The sequence below is a fragment of the Amaranthus tricolor genome, chromosome 6 (genome assembly GCF_026212465.1).
Source record: "Amaranthus tricolor cultivar Red isolate AtriRed21 chromosome 6, ASM2621246v1, whole genome shotgun sequence".
NCBI classification, from domain to species: Eukaryota; Viridiplantae; Streptophyta; class Magnoliopsida; order Caryophyllales; family Amaranthaceae; genus Amaranthus; species Amaranthus tricolor.
Window position 1 is genome coordinate 26,180,926 of NC_080052.1, and position 20,681 is coordinate 26,201,606.

The window sequence follows — 20,681 nt, forward strand, 5'->3', positions numbered from 1 at the left end:
ATTGACTTTACTTTTTCTTCATTGTATAATTAAACTTATATTAGTATTTTCATGATGATTATTTTTCCATCCCAATTAGCATATACATTGTTAGACAAAAAACCACAATAAAAAAAAATAAGTATGTCTTTGACAGAATTCTATTAATTTTTTGATTTTTTTTGTGAAAAGAAAATATAAATACGTAATATTATAAAATATATTAATAGCACATATTCTAATACTACTAATCAAACATATGACATAAATGAATTCTTGTTTTTAACGAACCCAATTTTATTTTTACCCTTTTGGTTGCTTTATGCAAAAATTATAATGTAATGATGGATACTATTGTTATTATTTATTGGTCACTCGTTGTTTCTAATTTATATTAAATGTATAGATAAAATATAATTAAATTAAATTTTATTTAATTTATTTTAATATAAATTTTATTAATAACGAATTTTTATTATTTTTAATGATAGCATAGTTAGAATATTCATAATAGTGTTGACAAGTTTCCAATTCAAAATGAATCGACTTGTGAGGAGTGTATAAAAACAAATTGTGGGCCTTCTTAGAATTGGGTTCCTGAGCCTTCGGAGATTGAGAAAACCATACAGAAAATTTACGGTACAAGAGAGTGAAAAGGAAAAATGGGCCCATATAGTATGTGGTATTGGATTCCAATATCGAAATAACACTTTCAAAAATTAGAAAATTTGAAATAAATAAGTAATTTTAACAAAAAAAATAAAATAAAAAGCTTTGGATAAATTTAATTTCAAAATAAGATTCAAGAAATTTTAATTTCCAAAATAAATGTTTTTGTGTTTAAGCCTAAGATCTTGTTGGTAACAACGAACAAGAGAACAAAATTACTTTGTTCACTGTTACTATTAGTAACAACGAACTAGAGAAAAAAAAATTATTTTGTTCGCTCTTAAATAACATAGAACAAACTATTTTGTTAGTTTTTTGTCCCTTCAAACGTTATTAAATTGTCTCCCTTTTGTTCGCTGTTAGCCCTTTTTGTTCACTGTTACTAACAACGAACAAAGTAATAATTTTTCTTGCTCTCTACTAGTAACAACAAACAAATCCAACCTTAAACTCAGACCTGAAGACGCTAACTCCCAAAACTTATTTTGGAAATTCTTTAACAAAAAAACTTAGTTTATTTCATCTTTCCAACACTTTCTCCTCTGAAATAGGCTTGATAGCCCATTGAATAATTCTTAAATCACTTTGTATTACATACTTTATAATATCAGTTACAATATAACGAGTCTAGTGATAAATCAAAATATAAACTGATTATATTAGTCTGCATTATAATGAAACGATCTTATATAAGACTTATCATATTCCTTTTATGTTTTCTTCATTCTCGATAATTAATCCACAGGCATTTTATTTACACAAATTTTCATTTAAAATAATATCACGCTAAAACTTTTTTAAATTAGGTTAATCACTTCAATTAGTTGATTAAAATATTCATATTGGATATGAATATGAAAACATCTATTTTTGAATTTTGACTAGTAAGCGGTAAACCTATCTCGACACCGTCTCATTTGCTCTTTTATTTTTGAGTACTGATTTACGGCAAACAGGGAGGAATGAGGTACTATATTATGATGCTTGTCTTTCTATGAAGCATTTTATCAAACACTTGGAGTGCAAACTTCTCCATTGTTGTCTGCTGTCATTTGTTTGCTTCATATCTGGAGATCATCCTTCTGTTGTCGTCACTTTGTTAATTTGACTGAATTATTACTTTGATTTTTCTTGGTATGTATATGTTTGGGTGTTCTTTCACAATTCACTATCAAGTATTTGAACAAATAATTGTTAACTCAGGAACTTCTGGAGTTTGATGGGTTGTACTTCTTGCGAGAGAATATGTGATGATGATCAATTCTAGCAGAAGCCTCTTATCTATTTGATGTTCCCTACAATTATTCAAGTAAGGTTTTACCACCTAAACCTAATAGAATCATTTACTTTTTTATTATTGTTTGCCATCAAGATAATGTCAATTTGCTAACTATGTCGTATAGGACAAATATTAGAGCTCACCCAAAAGACTAGCCTATTAGGTGAGAGCCCATTTGCTTATAAACTCTACACCGCACTTTACAACCGATGTGGCACAAGTCCCATACCTTGCAATGGATCATAACACTATGTTAAACTAGCATTTTAATTGAATTTTGTACTAATAATGAAGAAACTAGATTTATAGTTGGAATCAAATACTTCTATTGAAACTTATACATGTTAGACTATATAACATAGGGCTTCAACGATCAACTTAAGATTTTAGTTTAGTTAGTTTTTTGACATGGTTTCAGAAACCAATATGACAGAAAGTGACAGGGTCGAATCTTATTCACCCCTAATTTGTGGGATAAATAGCATCATGTAAGAGGAGGGCATATGCTGCGTTCATACTTCTCGTGTGAGGGGGTGTGTAGGAGTGTATAGATATCATAAGGCTTTTAAAATTGTTATGATGAATATCTGTTTATTCTGTAAGAGAATTGGATGACAAAATCAGATCAATTACTAAATTAACTTGTCATATATAACATTTCAAACGAGCTTGACATTTTACTAATGATTAAGAAACTGTATAACACAAAGCCTTAACTTAAGATTGATCAAATTATACTATTAGTAAACATTCTATTATCAAATCCTTACTCATTTCTATTGTAAATCAAAACATCTAAACTGTCTTTCAGTTCAGATGATATATAAGAAATATAGCCCTCTAAATCTGAACTTTCTTCTAGCTTTATACAGAAGAAACAACCATAGGACTTCTCACTGTATGAGTTCCATCAAGCCAAGTCAACCACCCAAATTCATACTCTTGTCCACTCACTTCCTGACCATTAGTAATCAAATCCTTCTCCTTTTCAACTGTGATGGTGAAACTCTTCTTCTGTCCCTTATTTTTGAACATCAAAGTATTTGGTATGATTCTGACACTGTACCCCATTGGTGGTTTCACTGATGCAAAGTAATGACTTTTACCTTTACCAACATTTGTTACTGTCCTGGTTACTGTTATACTTCCATTCAGCTTGGAGATTGCTAGGGATGGATGGTTTAGGTCATTTGTCTTTGGTAAATGTTTTGGACACTTGAAAGACGAGTCGAAATTTGGCATCCCTAAACTACATAGGTAGGTTAAGTAGTCAGTGTATGTGGCATCATATACAAGACCTGGGTCTGCAGCCTTTGTGGGTCGGAGGTGACCTGCTCCATACTGAAACGGGTCTGCAAGTTTGCCGCTAGAATCTGTTATTAGTGATCCATTATTGTTGTTTAGTCCAGCTGCAAGACGAAAAATTATGTTCAGCAAAGTTGTTACACTTCGTGCTAATTAATCACGATTTATGATTGTGATATGAAATGTTACCTGTGGTAATAAGAGCTGATCTAATGGCAGCAGAGCTCCAAGTAGGATGGATAGCTTTGAGGAGTGCTGCAGCAGCGGATACATGAGGGCAAGACATAGATGTTCCTGAGTATATATTCCATTGCACTCTCCTGTCATCTGCACCTAACTTAGTTGGTGAATCTGCCTCACTCCAAGCTGCTAATATGTTCAATCCTGGTGCTGTAATGTCAGGCTGCAATTCCCCAATTACAGTTCAAATTATGTAACTCACTTGCGTGTAGCTAGGGTCTGTTTGGCAAACATTTGTTGGATGGTTTGACCAACTCGAAATATATATCGACTGATTTGGTGGCTGTTAATTGTTTAACCCAGCGGAAGATCGTTTGGTAAAAGCTTGTTGGCAGTTGACTTTTTATTTTAGAGAAAAAATGTTCAAAAAGTCGAAGGCCAATGAAAAAGCTACTCATAGCTTTTTGGTTTCGGGTTAAAAAGTCATTTACCGATCATTTATTTGGCTCAGCTAAACAGTCATTTGCCAGACACACCTGTAAACCATATTACATAATAGTTTTGAGGAAGGTAGAAAGAGTACCTTAAGAATAGTTGGATCAATAACATTAGGTCCGCGACTAGTAAAAGAAGCCATGAAAGGTGCTGGTGATGTGCCAACGACTGTGGCGGCTGGGAGGATCTTAGCTGCCGGATGTTTGGTGGATTTGATGTAGTCGAGGATTTTAAAGGCGCCACTTTCACCAAGAGCGGTTGCAGGAAGAACATGGGGATCGGCAGATATATCTTCGCCTTGGCCTTTTGCATTGCCCAAGATGTAGCCAATACCTCCTGCTCGTAGAACCTCCATACCTTTACCAACTCTAGTTCCATTTCCTCTTAAGCAAAACACTATCTTTCCATATGCCTTCTTTGGTGATAGACTATTTGGAAGGCATTGCCTGCGGAAATTATTAGTTTGTCATTAGTTAACTCTACAACTGATTGTCTATTAACCAAACAAACGAGAATATTAATGATCACTTACCCAGCTAATTCTTGGGTTACGTTGGGTACAATAATATCTCCAGCGTAAACTAGTGGATAGGTGACATTCTCCAAGTGATGCGTAGTGATTGTCTCGCCCTGCACAACATTCAACTCATCATGAAAACTTACCAAAATACTGCACGTACTCATTGTGTTCGAAAACCATTGATGTTACAAACGATGTGCTATTGGAAATAGCCTACATCCCACCCCAGCCAAACCTCCTGATGAAATTTTAATTAGTGCTAAGAGCCAAAGAAACACTTGATGAAGGTGATGTTAATCACCACATGACTCAAGTCAAGGCACACCATGTTGTAAGCAATGATTGGGGTGCAAGGGGTTGAGTGCATTGATGATGGGGCTTAAAGGAGGCCATGAAGGAGCGTCTTTGATGTGCCGTGGTGATGGAGCAACAAAGAGTAAGAAAATGGTGTACGTGAAGAGTGCCTTAAATAAGGAAAGAGGTGCCTTAAACAAGGCAAGACGGTTTAAAGTGAGTTTGAGTGCAACAACCTAAAACTGACCAGAATTCGCGAGGCGATTAGCAAATCACGTGAAACTGATTAAAACTTTACACACATCCTAGAAACCAAGAGAAAAGTAGTAAAAAAAGTTACCTCAATAACTGATCCATCTCCTAGGATAACAGGAGCAGAAAACTTCCTATCCAAACTACTAGCACCAACAGTAATAATCCATGGCGCAGGGTTAGACAACGTTGCAGGTTGCGGCCCAGCATTCCCCGCACTACAAGCCACCACAATCCCCTTCTTCACAGCATGCAACGCACCAATAGCAATCCCATCCTGAGAATACGACATCGCCTTCGTAGTCCCAATGGAAATGCTCATGACATGTACGCCGTCATGGATAGCATCATCCATGGCAGCTAACATGTCTGCCTCAAAACAAGTGTTCCCTTCTACCTTGTCTTTTCCTGGAATGGCCCAGCATACCTTGTAGATTGCAAGGTGGACTAGTGGGGCCCCACCTGAGGCTGTTCCCCTAGCTAAGGACCCCATGAAAGAGGCGTCTGTGACAGTTCGGCCTCCTACGGTGGAGCTGGTGTGAGTGCCGTGGCCGTCTTTGTCACGAGGGGAGAGGGAGTCCAAGGTTCGGTTTAGTGGACCGTAATAATGCTCGTAGTCTTTAATGTAGTATCGAGCTCCTATCACTTTCCTGTGTCATGGAGTCGAGTTCAAAAGGTTAGAAATCACTAAAGCTTTATTCGTTATTGCTATTAATTGTTGGTTACCAAAATGAGTTTTAGTGTTAATTTTATTGAAATATCTTTTATCATTTGTATGGTAATTTTGTATTTATAATATTAATCTAACATACATATAGTCGCAATTGCTTTATCATAAAACAAATTTGTATCATTGCAAAAGTTATATATTACTATAGAAATTTATATTCTTCAGATAATTTGTATTTTATGGTACATAGGAAGATTTATTTTAATAATTACAAATAAAATTACAATTGGGAATTGTGTACATATATACAATTTGCAGAAATAATTAGGTAATTATATAAATAGTAAAACCATTTAAGCTTTTAAGATCATATTATTAGTATTTTTTTTACATGATATTTGCTATCAAAGGTTACAAACTATTTGTTAGTGTTATCACTAATAAGGGTTTATGTTGCAGATATCTGATCCTTAAAACCTCGTCTGATTTGAAAGTCAATAAATAGGTATGTTATTTCTTGTTCATCAACCTTCTTAATCAACATACAAATTTTAGAAAGGATATTGTATGTTTATGGAACTTGCAAACAAGCTAATTAAGGATAAATAGACTAATTTTTTTTGATAACAGACTAATTTAAGGAAAAAGAAGAATTAAATGAGAATCTATCAGAAGAATTAAATGAGAATCTATCATAAAAATCTTATCACAAAAAGTAATACTTATTTTTCATTTGAAACAAACCCAATTTTTTGGCTATTCTAAACAAATACATAATATATTGAAAAAGACAATACATGCTTGTATTCTTAAGGTTATCCTTGCTTCAACGTCATACACTAACTTTAATTGATAACAAGTGATTATGTCACCCGCAAATTTTGTTAGCTTTGTTTTTTCAATAGTAATGTTTTTTGTCATTATATATGAACAAGGTAAACTATAATTGGGATTCATATGGATTGCCTCTTATACTATTGAGGTATTATAAAGTTCAATAGGATTGATTTTGAGGATGATCAGAAACAATGTATAATTTTATAATAAATTATTTTTTTTCATGATTCATATAAACAGCGACTAATACTGTTATTATAATTAAAAATAACATGTATGATGCATATTTTTTAAATTTGTATAGAAAAGAATATATATGCTCTTTTACATTAAAGTTAAGATCAACCTTGTCCAACGCTACGATAATAATTTATTTGATTAAGGATAAGAAAGAATCAAGCCTAATTTGCTTATGCTGTTGCCCGAATTATTTGATTAAAAATTCTATTAATAAATTTAGTATATACAAATATCATGAAATAATATTCAGTCCGTCTTAACTAGCATACTGTATTAGCCACCAACTAAAAATTAAAATATAGTAACTCCCCCCTCTATACTATAGGATAATGTTTATGATTGAAGTGTTATTCTAAAATAAGTAAAATTTTCTTGCTTGGAAGCCTTGGATTATGTTGATTGATGCTAAAGTTTGTCGACATGCAAAGTAACAAAAGATTTAGATTCGTGTGGTCAATGATAGCCATGGCAATACAAGAAGTAACAGGCATCACATGTAATTATACTTACGAAAAATAAAAAATAAATAATATATAATACTTCCTAAAGAATACGTATAAAAATGGTGATTGGTGCATCCCAAAGCTAAAGTAAGAGTACGTAGGGTCTCATTGTATGCATAACATACCAGTTTTAGTTCACGGGTCTTCTATCTCTATCCATCATAAAATGTCCTATGCTGATTATTATCAGCGGGACCATAATTTAAAATTAGTCTTATATTTTACGTCATTTTTTCTAATTTTTATTAAGATAAATTCTTTATTAAGACCATCTTATTGTAAGACGGCTTAATATAGGTTGATCTAATTTTAATTTATTAAAAAAAATAGTTTATTTATTAAAAAATAAAAAAATTAGTTTAGAGGTAGTTTGAGATTTTTTTTTAATAATACGTTCTAATTTTCAATTCAAGATCATCTTAAACAATGCAAAATGAGAATGAGATGTAAGAAATGATTAAGCAATTACCTATTACAATGAGAGGAATTGAAATAATCTCCAGTTTGGCAGATGCCTTTCCATGATTTAGGGATTGGTCCCATGTCTTCGTCACTATAACTCTTTGACTCAGGCCAAAACCCTGAATTATGAAGTATTTCATATCAATAATAATTCACAATCAACCTTATCTAAATCAATAGTACTAAGAGATTATCATCGAACTTTATAATTAATTAAGTTTATTTCAAAAACACTCTAAGGGTTGTTTGATATGAACTTTTTAATACTAAGTAAGGGATTCAATTACCATTACTCCATATATTTGTTTAGTATGATATTAGGTTAACCCAATCCCTTTCTTGAGGGTAATGGTTACCCTTACTTTGTTACCATCTATTTATGTCAAGTAACAAATTCCCTTTCTATGATCAATTAAGTGTTTCCCTTATATTTTCATACCAAACAACATATAACTACAATCCATACCCTTACCCTTACTCCTCTTTATCATTTTTCTTTCCATTACATTTTATATTCCCATACCAAACACCTCTAAAAGTATTGTGTAATTTTGTTTCCAAGTTTTCTTCCATCTCTATCTTTTTCATTGTTTCTATTCAATACGCATTAATTTTATCCTTTAGTTGGACTTAGTTTTTAGATTTTTTGTTTTCATGTTATCTAATTTTTTATTTTGATCTTTAGAGAGTATTTTTTGTTATGTAATTGTCAATAACTGAATATTATAAAAAGTTGATATTTTAAAAATATGTATTGAGATGAATCAATTAATAAAATTCGTTTGATAATTCTTTCTTATGCATAAAAAATAAAATGTAAAATAATATTAACTGTGAATAGTAGTTATTATGCAAATGTAGCAACTAATTCCAACGGAATGTAAGGTATTGTGTTGCATGTTGCATGTTGCATGTATATATGCATAGTGTGTTGCTCATTCATTAGATGTTGAAGATGCACTTTTGTAATGATAAAAAGGTTGTCCATTTCTATGTGAATTTTTTATATTATTATCCATTAGACTGAGAAAAAGGTTAAAGTATGTGAGAATTAAATTTAAATTTTTTTTAAAAAAGAGTAATATTTACTCTTTAACTGAAACAAAGCGTAATTCATATCTAAATTTTTAATTTAATTGAGTAATATGGACATAGAATTAGTAATATCAAATTTGTTATGATGACTAGTTTTGGTATCACATTGACAAGATAAAAGACTCGGCTCCATCTAATAACAAAACTTTTCTTGTGATTGCAGCTTCGCATGAGCTTATCACACAATACGAGCTCTTTTTTATTTATTATATCTCACTATTTTCTCTATGGGTAGATTTTATTTGATTTATGATTTTCTTTTATTTTTAAGACTAAAGATTTCGAATTTAACTATGATATATTATCATTATAGTCAATATTGATTATTGGTAATTTAATTCTTAAATAAGGCGTGCAAACAATATATGCTTCACTAGCTAACTAAAATCTTTGAAGTTTGACACAACATTTTTTCAAATAAAGTACAATAAAAATAATTTACAATTTTTAATTTTAGATATTTAATGTACAATCTTATATGAAAATTGAAAATAGAGTTTTAGCTTGATTCAAAATATTAACAAAAGCCTTGCATAACATAACCTATAGTTTTTAGACTTAACTTAAAGTGAATGTCCTTTGATAACATTAGAGTAATGAAATATATATAAAGATATTTCATAAACTTACTATAATAAAATTATAAGTTTCAAGATAACGTAATATATACATAGTATCTAAAAACTACTGTAGTTCAATTTGTAATATATTATCAATCATCTTATTAATACTTTATATTAGTAGAATACGTATAAAATATTTTTTCTTTTTTTCATTTGTTCTTTTCATTTTCTTCAGTGGAATATTCATTAAATTTTTTTATTATGAATCTATCAACTTTAAAACATTTTTTTAGACAAAAATAATCTTTTTTACGTATTACATTTTACTAAGCATCAAATATATATTTATGTTTTTAACCCTCAAAATCTAATTGATTCTCTATATTAGCGATATTGCTCCCCTCATTGTAACCCTCAAAATCTCTTTTCAAGCAATAATAATAATTATTTAATCTAATCAATAATTATTCTTAAGCTTGTTTATTATTACTTTTTTAATTCTTCTATATTCCAAATGAGAATTACAAATTTTAAAAACTACACAGTTTAACAAATAATCTTACCTTTTTGGACAGATATTATATGCAGTGTTTCGAAATTACATAAAAAAAATAAAAAAGAGTTGTATTTATATTTATTAAATAAAGAGTGTTTAGTCATTTTCGATGAATGGATGATGAAGGTTGTTGGGAATCAGCGTCCGACAAGTTGATTAGAGACTACGGAACACTAGATCTTACTTGAATTTCTATACAGAATATTCTATCCAATAATTCCATGTGTGATCATGATCATGAATATTTCTTTCTTCATCTCTTAAACTATAATCTTTCTATCTCATACTCCTATTATATTATTATTATATTTAGAATATTATATATATATATATATATATATATATATATATATATATATATATATATATATATATATATATATATATATATATATATATATAAACTAAAATATTATATATATTTTTTATAAGTATAAAGAAGTTAAAAAGTATTTATATGAATCTTATTAATTAGATTCGCCTTGGTATATAGAATTTCATTGATATACAAATATTTCATACTCAACTTTTTATTAAGTATATTTCTAAATATCAAGACTTGACTTACATTTTAACTGGTTAAAATTTACACTTATCGTCTTAAAATAACTATTAATAATCTTAAAGTGATTATTTATAATTTAAAAGTGATTACTTTTATAGTCTTAAAGTGATTAGTTATAACATTAAAGTGATCAATTAAAGATTTAAACTAATTATATAGAGTTATCTCTTAATGAAATAATCTCATACAAGACTTGCTGATTTATCTATATGATAGTTACTTTTATTTTTTTATATTCCAAACTAGATACTCTAAATAAAGGAATGATGGTCCATACAACTTTTTGGCTTGGTAACAAAGAAAAAGAATTTTCTTTTAGTTTTGGATATTAAAGTTCCACTTTAAACCGAACCTCTTGTAAAGATAAAGCCAATAACTTAGACTAGTTTTATATTCTCTTCATCTTGAAGGATTTGGAGGACCATAATACAATTTACCCAAAGATAGATGCTCCTATCATAACAAAAAGAGAAAATGACCCTCAAATAAAAAAAGAAACAAGAAAAAGGTCAATGAAAAGATCATGGATGACTTGACATTCCCTTAACATACCATGATGCAATCATTATGCATGCAATCAATATATGGATTAAAATCTCCACTAACTTGAAGAAAGGTAACACCAAACACAAATATAAATTCTTGTAGCTACTAAAAGAAAAACACTTTGGTTGGAAATAATCATATGGTTATTGAAAATATCCATAAAATTGTAAAATTTATTAGATGTTTTATGATGAGATATATTTTAGAGGTGGTCATTTGAGTTATCGGATTAATTTCGAGTTAGATGTTTTGGGTCGATTGAAAATTGAGTATTATGTCCATTTTAAAATTTTACATAATTATAAATATATTTTAAACGTCGAGTAAATATTAAGTTATTAGATATGTTTTGAACATTTTTATTAATATAATCGTTTTGAATATTATAGACAATAATAAGATTTTAAATTTGAGTCTTATTAAGCTATATAACAACAAACGTACAATCTCATTTTTATAATGACTATAAAATGTAAAACAACTATCTTTTTAAAATATTTAAATAATTATTATATTTTAAATTTTCTAACAAGAATATCATTGATAATTGAAATAAAATATCCCAAAAGTATATTTACTTAGTTAACACCTCTTGAAATTAGCTTTGAACGTCTACTCACATCCATCTTGCATTCAACACCTCTTTGCATATCGATATCGCATAGATGATTCTACTTTCTATATATTTAGAAATATTTTTAGTGCTAATCACACATCATAGACTATAATTTTTCCATAAGAAGCACTAATAAATTTTTTTAAGTAAAGGTAAGGGATGTATGAGGAGGGAAATAGCTAGATGAAAATCGAATTCAAATCTTATCTAAAAATATAATGTTTGTTTACTTTTGAACAGAGATAAATCTCGATTATCCAACTCTAACAAAATTAAAATGGTAAGAGAAAAAAACAAAATTTAGAACATACCACTATCGAAGACCCCAACAATGATATTGCGACCAAACTTGGCTTTTGTCAACAAATCTTGACTCTTCTCAGCTTGGAAATGCAATTGTGATTTAATTCCTTCTTCCAATCCAACAAATTCCCATGACCTTGTTGTATGCATTTTATGCTTCCTTGGATGGCTTCTAAACACCGATACAACTTCCTCTAATTCTATTCATATTCCAATTTAATTAAATTCAATTCATTCATCAAAAACACTATAACTTATGCATCATATAATTGAAAATAAACCAAAATTTAATTATATCAAATTTAATAAATTTTCTAGTGCTAATAATTGTAATTGTTATACCATGTAACATATTGTGTATATCATCAGCTTTAGTTTTTCGTTGAGTTGATTCTTTGATATGGTATCAGAACCAGCGTGACAAAAGGTCAGAGGTTCGAATCTCAACCACATCATATTTAATTCCATGAAAGTAACCATTAAAAACTTATAGCATAAATTATTGTGAGACGTATGCTTGGCAAATTCAAAGAGACAGACAAGCGTGGCTTACGGGATAGTTTGGAAGCTTGAGCAGGGGTAAGCCTAGCAGCAAAGCCATTGATAGCATGCTTGTAACTATATAGCAGAGATGCTTTTGCCTCTTCCTCTGTTTCTTTAACAGAAGCCAAATAAGAATGATGATAAGCTTCAATCTCATGCAATGCTTTATCTCCTTTATGTGCTCCAAAGTACACTATATAAACCTGTCATAATTTTGTACATGATCATATTAATTAGTAAATACCATATCAAGTTACCATATCTTTATAATAATGATATTTTTTCTTATAATATGTCAATATTTGTAGCTATTTCAAAATGACGGAGGAGTATGTTAATATTACTAAATATAGAAAGGTAAAGATAATTGACCTGGGTTTCTGAAGAAGAAGCCAGGATTGGTAGAAGGAAAAGGAGAAAAGAGAAGATAGTAGAGAGTAACTCCATTGGTGAAGGGGTTAGTTTTTCTTGTTTATGATAGGATATGGAACATATGTTGAGTTTTGAGTGGTATTTATACTGCTATAATCTCATAGAATATTGGGTTTATCTTTTCAAGAACTTGGATTCTTTTTCCTTCATTTTGCAGGTTGCAACCAATGAAAGCAAGTGCTTTTTCCTATCTAAATTATGTGAATATATGGATCCAAAATATGTGGTATGCCAGTTGGGTTGTGTTTTGGAGTGTACTAGTATAGGCCAAGGTGCTTGTTGGTTAGTTGGTTACAAAGAATTGTAAAATACCCTCTTAAGCACTCAAGTATTTGTTACTTTTTGGGTGCCCCAAAATATGTGAAAACTTCATGTTGAAAATTTCATTAATGAAGTATTAGAAAATATTGTCTAAAATTATCTATTATTAGTGCAAGAGTCAAATTAGCAAGTAATAAAGGTGATCGTATCAAATGATAGCGCACCTCATGCAATACACCATAGAGGGTGATGATTGGTGTGTATTGGAGGTTCAGTACATGGATATTGAGGCTTTGAAAGAAGCAAATAAGTGTGGGGGGTGATCGTGTGCATAAGTACTAAGCTGCCCGTTCAAGCAAATTTTAGTAGGCCCATAATGATACTTTTTTATGGGACACACATTGTCCTTTAAGCAATAATTCTACACTAATTTTGTGAGCTATTTAAGGGGCAAAAATAAGTAATATGTTATTGTGGTGGCTAATACAATGAGAGATATGAGGGTATTGAAGAGCCTAAGTGAGTCTTTTCATGTATTGGAGTGAAAACTCTATTAAAGGAGTAAACTTTGAGCTCTAAGAAGTGATTTCTTTGTTTGTGAGTGGTATTGCATTAATCTATTATTGAATTCTTAATGAAATATAATAATTTGAGGAAGAGGTGTCCAAAATACCATCAAACTCGTGTTCTTGCTTGTTTTATGTCTTCTCACCATCATTAAGCTCTGATTTTCTTGATTTTTACCTTTTTATACAATATTATGAGGTTCTGATCCTTCAATTTCACCTATGTAAGTGAATTTTTGTTAAAATTATCCAAATTATTTTTTTTTGTTAAAAGCAACCTAGTTTCTTTGTTAAATAATACTTCTATCAACTAACGAAACACATTCGAATCATGATTAGTGAAAACTTGCATTGTGCTCCTCACGGGATTATTAATTTAGCTTTTTAAAAAATAGTTAAACACATGGATACCTCTACTCATCATGTGATCTCTAAATTATCCACCTAAATTACATTAGACCAGACATTATATATGTTGTGAGAGTCTTTAGCAAGTTTATGCATCATCAATAACTGTAACATATGGAGGCCGTACTGAGAATCTTGAGGTATCTCAAGGGACGGAACCATCAGCGTAGATATTTTGTTTAAGAAAAATGATCCTTAACATATAATCTAGTCTACATAGATGTATTTTAGATAGAAGATCAAGATGAAAAAAATCAATTTTTTGGTACTTCTTCACCTTGGTGGGAAATCTTTTAACTTGAAAAAATATAAGCTGAAGGTAGTTACCCTGTCACAAACAGAAGCAACATTCAAAGAAATTGTAAAGAAAATAACTTCAGTTTGATACTGAAAGTTAATAAAAGAACTTGACTTCCTACAGAAAGAGGCCTGCAAACTATATTGCGATATAACAAGGGAAACATTAGTATTTTAGAAAATCCAGTCCAATACTAATATACAAAACATGTTGAAGTTGATCGATAATTTTTGAAAGAAAACTCAACAGACAAAATCATTAGTTTTTCATTTGTGAGATCAACAAATCAACTTGTTGATCTTTTCACACAAGCAGGTTGATCAAAAACCTTCAAATTAAAAGATTCTTATGCAAGTAGGGCATTGCAAAATCTTACGACCTACCTGAGGGCGTTGGCAAGTCTAAATATATTAGGGGGTCCTAATGTTGTGCAAATCTGTTTTCTTCTAAACTAAACTAGAGAGGAGATTTTATTTACCTTATTAAGCCATTTATTCCTTAAATATAAAACCTAAATAGTAATTTAACACACAAATATAACACCACCGAAAACACGTAAACTTGTTTCTATTTTATTCTCTTCTTTTTACTATAACTTTCTAATTTACAATAATACACACACACACACACACACACACATATATATATATATATATATATATATATATATATATATATATATATATATATATATATATATATTATACGATGTTATAACTTATAAATATTGCACAAATAATATGTTTTTCTAACATGTGAATTGTGAAATGAATCAAACATAATTAAAATAATAGTGGTGTACAAGAGTAAAACATATTTATGTTAAATCAAATTAAAATATAATCACTTTATATTCACTTTCAATTTATTCCGATCTGAATTGTGATGTTATTATTAGAAAAAAAAAATGATGCTACAACAAATATCTTGGGATTACTCTTATTTTTTAAGACCAATACTCATTTTCAAGACTTAGCACAAAACAATACATTGACTTAAACTGATTCGCAGAATTTGTTGGTTTTAGTGTACGGTTATCAAACTTTTTGTGACAGTTTCAATCAACGCATGCCCAAGATCAGCGCAGAAGTTCAAATTTGTTAGTTCATGCATTGCATGGTCCAGCTACATTTTTATTTCATGGATTTATCTTACATGTAATATCTGTTATCTCTTATATGCTAAATATCTCAATAATCACAGACTTTTCAACATTGACAAACCTTTTATGGACCGGCTTTGCGCAGTCGCGTGTATAATTAAGCTCACATAAAAAGATAGTCAAATACACAAATTTGATGAGATTTCTTCCAAAATCATAAGGCCAATAGTGAAAGGTGTAGGCGTCTAGTCCATCAAACTTATATATTAGTCCATTATTTTTAACATATATAGTTCACATGATTTTTAACAAATAGTACACAATTTCTAATAGATTTTCAAAATTAAATATGTTTGATAAATGGCTTTTTAGTAAGTTAAAATACCGAATTTTAAGTCAAATTAAAAAGGTAACAAGGTTTAATATTAGAGCATGGGGTTAACAAGTAAACGGCCAAACAACCACTACCTATTTTACCAAACAATTTTTTATATAGCTTGCTTATTCAGCTAGCTTAAAATCAATAAAAACAGTTATACTTTCAACTTGTAAAACAAATCAACTAAAACACCTACCGGTCAATAGACAACAACTATTTGCCAAACAATTGAGAAGAAATTTAATGAACTTTTGATCATGATTGTGTTGTTACTAGTTACACTACTACATCAACCATACGTCTCTCTCATCCCTAGACATCACAAAGAGAAATTTTAGGTGAGAGTTGAACAAAAAATTCAGAATTTTATCAGGGTAAACCAATACTTATTCAAATTATGATAAAACTGATTTTGAGTTGATAATTTTTGAAAAAAAAGGATGTATAATGTACATGAAAGGGGATGCTTCAACTTAAATGTGGGCACAAGAGTAATTTTGCTACCACTAAAAGACAATTGAAAGGAAAGATTGTTGAAGAATTGGTTATGGTGACTCTTGCTCTATATTTGCATGGTGTAATCAGTAATGGTGGCTAGTGTTGAATGGAAGAGACAAACAAAGGATGAGACAACATTCAACTTACTTATAGGTTGCATATCTAGATTTTGTATGGGCTTTATACTTTTAAATTAAGTACTTTCAGTTCAATGAGGCACCACTACCTACACCTACTTTTATTATTTTCAGCGTTAGATGCTAACTAATCAACCTATGGAGGGCCACCTATTCTATTTTTAACCTAGTTAAAATAGAAGTATTTATAAAATCAAGTAAAGTTTAGTGACTACATTAAGAAGTTGAAAATAAAACATAAAGATCTTTGTGGTTTGAATAGCTAGTGATATTTTGGAATTATGAATTTGTTATTGTTATATTTTATTGATTTCAAATTGATGAAAATTCAGAGGGTTATAACCCAAAAATTTTGATCAGTAATTCGAAACCATACCCACTTGCAAAAACTGAAAAAGAATAAGTGATCAGATCTAATTATTTTGACCCGTTTGTTAATTTTTTCAATTTCACATCATCAGTTTTTGATTAAGACATACTTTAATTTTCATTATTATTTATACTTGAGTTTTTATTTCTATAACAATTGTAAAAAAAAAAATATTTTTTGATAAAAATTTAGTAAAAGTTATTTAAAAATAACCTGAAAACCAGTTGAGTCAACCTAAATTGTCCCGACCTCATAGGTGGACCTAGTTAATGTACTTAGGATTCGAACTCATGACCTGCTGCCAAATATGAATGATTAATTCCACTTTAATACCAGTAAGTTACATCATTCATATTTGATAATATGTACCTTTAACATAATTAATACTTTATCAAAGCAATTACAATTAATTACTATTCAATTTCCGTAATTCTCCGATTTTTCGACTATGTTTTCCTCCTTATTCTGTATTTCGGAATTCGGAAGTTTATACTACGACACCTAACCATTGTTATTGCCTGCCTGCTATACTATTGCCGCCGGCCAACTTGGTCTTGGCCTCTTGCCCTCTTCTACATACTTCAATTCTCCCATAATTAAATTAGGTAAAATTATTAAATTGAATTAGAGTTAGTAATTAATTAAGTTTTCTATTGTGAATTTGAGTATGATTTGGTTTGGGTATAATTTTAATATGATTTAAATTATGATAATTTCAATTTTATTTTTCTATGATTTCGGTATTATTTGTTCATGAATTAGAAATATAATATGCTTCAAATTATGATAATATGCTTCAAATTATGATAATTTTAATTTTATTTGCTTTAAATTATGATAATTTCAAATTAGAACTAGAATTTATATTTGTATTTGTGTATGATTTCATTAATTGTTATTCATGAAAACAATAAAAATAATGAAGAAATGTTAGTTCTGAATCAGTTGAATTTTGTCTACGTTTTAATTTATTTATGCTATTATCTTTTAAGTTATACTTTACTCATTAATAAAAATCAAAAACACTTTTAAACTCCTCTACTTAAGACTACCAAAGTAATAAAAGAATTTCAAATACACACTAGTCCAAGATAGCCCAAGGTCCATAATTTTATTTTTGAAGTCCACGTATAAGAGATCTAAAACAATACTCAACAAACCCACCAAAATTCTAATCTGGAGTATTAAATTGTGATTCAATATATATTCGATAATACTGGGTTGACAGTGGACTCGATTTGAGAAAGATTGTTAGAGTACTCTAAGATCTCAACAATCAGCTTAAACTTTTAGTTAATTTGGTTTTTTAACGTTGTATTAGAAGACAGTGTAACAAGAGATCACGAGTTCAAATCTCAATCACCTTTATTTAAAGTGGAAATGTATATTGGGGGCTCAATCAGTTGGTCCTTCACTAATAGTTTTCAAGATTATCAAACCCAACCATTTGTGTGATGTATGTTTGCGGGTGTTTTTCTAGGCGTGCTGTGTGTCATTTATCTTTTTTTTGTAGGAACCTATTTTTAGAGGAAAAAATCTAAATGCCCGCATTTTTCCTTGTCCGCTCCTTGAAGGGGACACGAGTATAATTTATCCGCTATACTTCTCCCTCCCAAACTCCGTCTTGTATGGGCTACTCGATTGTTGAGTACTATGACTATGATTAAGTTAAACTAAATTTAAACATAATTTACATTTTTTTAAAGCAATTATAAGTTTTTTTCTTGTTGGTTTACAGTTTGTAGCCCAAGGTATGGACAACACTGATCTATATTATGGTATACTCATTAGATGTCATCTTATTCGTTTTTTCTAGTAGTAAACAATAATAATCCTAACAAAAGAGAAAATTGCTCAGGATGAGGTAAATTTTGTAATATGTGCGGGCAAAAAAAATGTTAAAAGTAAAAGTATAATAAATTATCGAATGTAAAATTAAAGCATAAAAACTAGTTCACTTCTACGCCTCAGTATTTGAGTTTATACAGTTCGATTTTGTCAAGTAGTTTGACCGATTGATTTTTAAATCAATACGTAGCTAGAAGCAACTTGTTTAAAAAAATAACTAACTAGCTTTTTTTTTAATAATACCTAATTCATTTATAAAGAGTCATATGACATCTACATCAGAGATAAAAATTAGCAAGTACATAACAACTTTAACTAAATATAATTCAAAATTAACAAAACTATGATCGTTGTATATGAGATCTGACAATTCTGAGTATCCTCTTCCACATCACTGTTTGACACAGCCTTCTACGAGGGGGTCTTTCGGTCTGTTGTAGTCTTTAGATAGAATTGAATTTGATGTAGTTGATGGTAATTGCAATTTTGGTATCTGCTGCATTATTGCATTAATCTCTACCAACAAATCAATTAGAGATCAAACTTCATAACTCCAAACTCTCACGAGGAGAGAGATCAAAACCCCATATATGGGTAAATCAAGCAAATAAATGGATAGAACAGAGAAAATAGGGGCATATTTATTTCTAATCATATTCAAAAAGTTTATTCTAATCATATTCCTGTAGAGAGTAAGACAAATATTTATTCTAATCATATTCAAAAAGCTTAAAACAGAGAAATTAGGGGCATATTATCAACCAAAAGGTCTCAAACACTAGCTAGTATTATATGATTTGATCAGTGATGGATCCAGCGTGATGTCACTAAGTTCAGTTGACATCACATATAGAGTAAAATCAATTTGACCATAAATGTATCTGTTATGGGGTATTCCATTTCCAATTAAATAGGCCCATTTGGGTAATTACACAACCATCCTCAAATTTCAATTTAAAATCTTTACAAATTATTTTGGGGCTCTTAAATCTTACGTGATATACAACATCACAATATAGAATGAGCACAACATTACTTTACATAACCAATTACAATTGTATGGTCTAAGCGTGTACCTTAATAGCACGATTAAAGCAACTCAAGCGCTTCGCGATTTGAATCTCAACTTCTTATGAATCGAGGTCCTAAACACAACACACATACAAAAATCACGTATTAGAACATGTTTACACATTTAATCCACTGCATACCATTAACGCACTACTAAAACTTTATAATTTTAAATGATTTCACCCATATTTCAAAATTTGCAAAACTTAAAATCTAACTAGTAACTTAAACGGCCATTTCGGACAGTTTAGAAAATTCAAACGACAAATCCGATTTCACCACTGCGTTTGGAAGGCCTCAATTACCTTGGGTACCAAATTTCACAACTTCTAACATCCATTTACTATTTTTAATTAATTTTAGTGTTTAACGAGTTTTGAATGCAACGGATAAGTGAAACGACAACAAAACACACTCGACATCTCGGATCGGGGCGCGACTGCCGAGATAGTAGCTTCTGTCCCTTTTTATATATATATATATATATTTTTTATTATTTAAATCATTAAATCATTTTAATCTCATCCTTATAAGTACATGACTGAACCACAATACATATAAACCCACATTTCCTACTACTAATTGAATCTCAATACTGAACCAATCAAAACTCTTAACACTTACACAACTTAATATATATACATACATCCACTCATATACAAAACTTCATTATTAACCCAATTCATAATCAAGACATGAAGAATCATCAAAATAAAATATTCCCTTAAATCATAAATCAAAATTTGTTTTTCTTTCAACATAAAAGAAAAATCATAAACCCATATGTTGTGACAATTAAATAAAATAATTCCACAACACTTAATTCCCTTAACAAATTA

The 20,681-nt window shown here is 29.9% G+C and overlaps 1 protein-coding gene and 1 long non-coding RNA gene across 3 annotated transcripts; one reads left to right on the forward strand and one right to left on the reverse strand.

Moving 5' to 3' along the window:
* Positions 1–1,468: 1,468 nt before the first annotated feature.
* Positions 1,469–12,488, forward strand: LOC130815010 (uncharacterized). 2 transcript variants are annotated; one of them, XR_009042530.1, is made up of 4 exons: positions 1,469–1,782; positions 1,852–1,957; positions 6,103–6,148; positions 12,340–12,488. It is a non-coding gene; the product is annotated as an uncharacterized LOC130815010 (long non-coding RNA). The 2 variants fall into 2 exon arrangements; XR_009042529.1 differs by lacking the exon at positions 12,340–12,488 and having other exon boundaries at positions 6,103–7,742.
* LOC130815009 (subtilisin-like protease SBT5.6) lies at positions 2,489–13,166 on the reverse strand. Its single transcript, XM_057681330.1, has 9 exons — positions 12,845–13,166; positions 12,483–12,675; positions 11,938–12,129; positions 7,693–7,804; positions 5,062–5,623; positions 4,440–4,537; positions 3,996–4,353; positions 3,422–3,635; positions 2,489–3,336 (listed from the first exon to the last, which is right to left on the reverse strand). Exons 1-9 carry the CDS (start codon positions 12,917–12,919, stop codon positions 2,792–2,794), a joined length of 2,349 nt encoding a protein of 782 aa, XP_057537313.1. The 5' UTR covers positions 12,920–13,166; the 3' UTR covers positions 2,489–2,791.
* Positions 13,167–20,681: the final 7,515 nt, after the last annotated feature.

Bases quoted from the DNA above. Each gene is read 5' to 3' on its own strand.
- LOC130815009 (XM_057681330.1), bottom strand. From the start codon at position 12,919: ATGGAGTTACTCTCTACTATCTTCTCTTTTCTCCTTTTCCTTCTACCA. The intron at 7,805-11,937 runs GTATGTTCTAAA...TTCATAATTCAG, and splicing joins TGTTGGGGTCTTCGATAGTG to GGTTTTGGCCTGAGTCAAAG. The intron at 3,337-3,421 runs GTAACATTTCAT...TTCGTCTTGCAG, and splicing joins ATCAGCTCTTATTACCACAG to CTGGACTAAACAACAATAAT.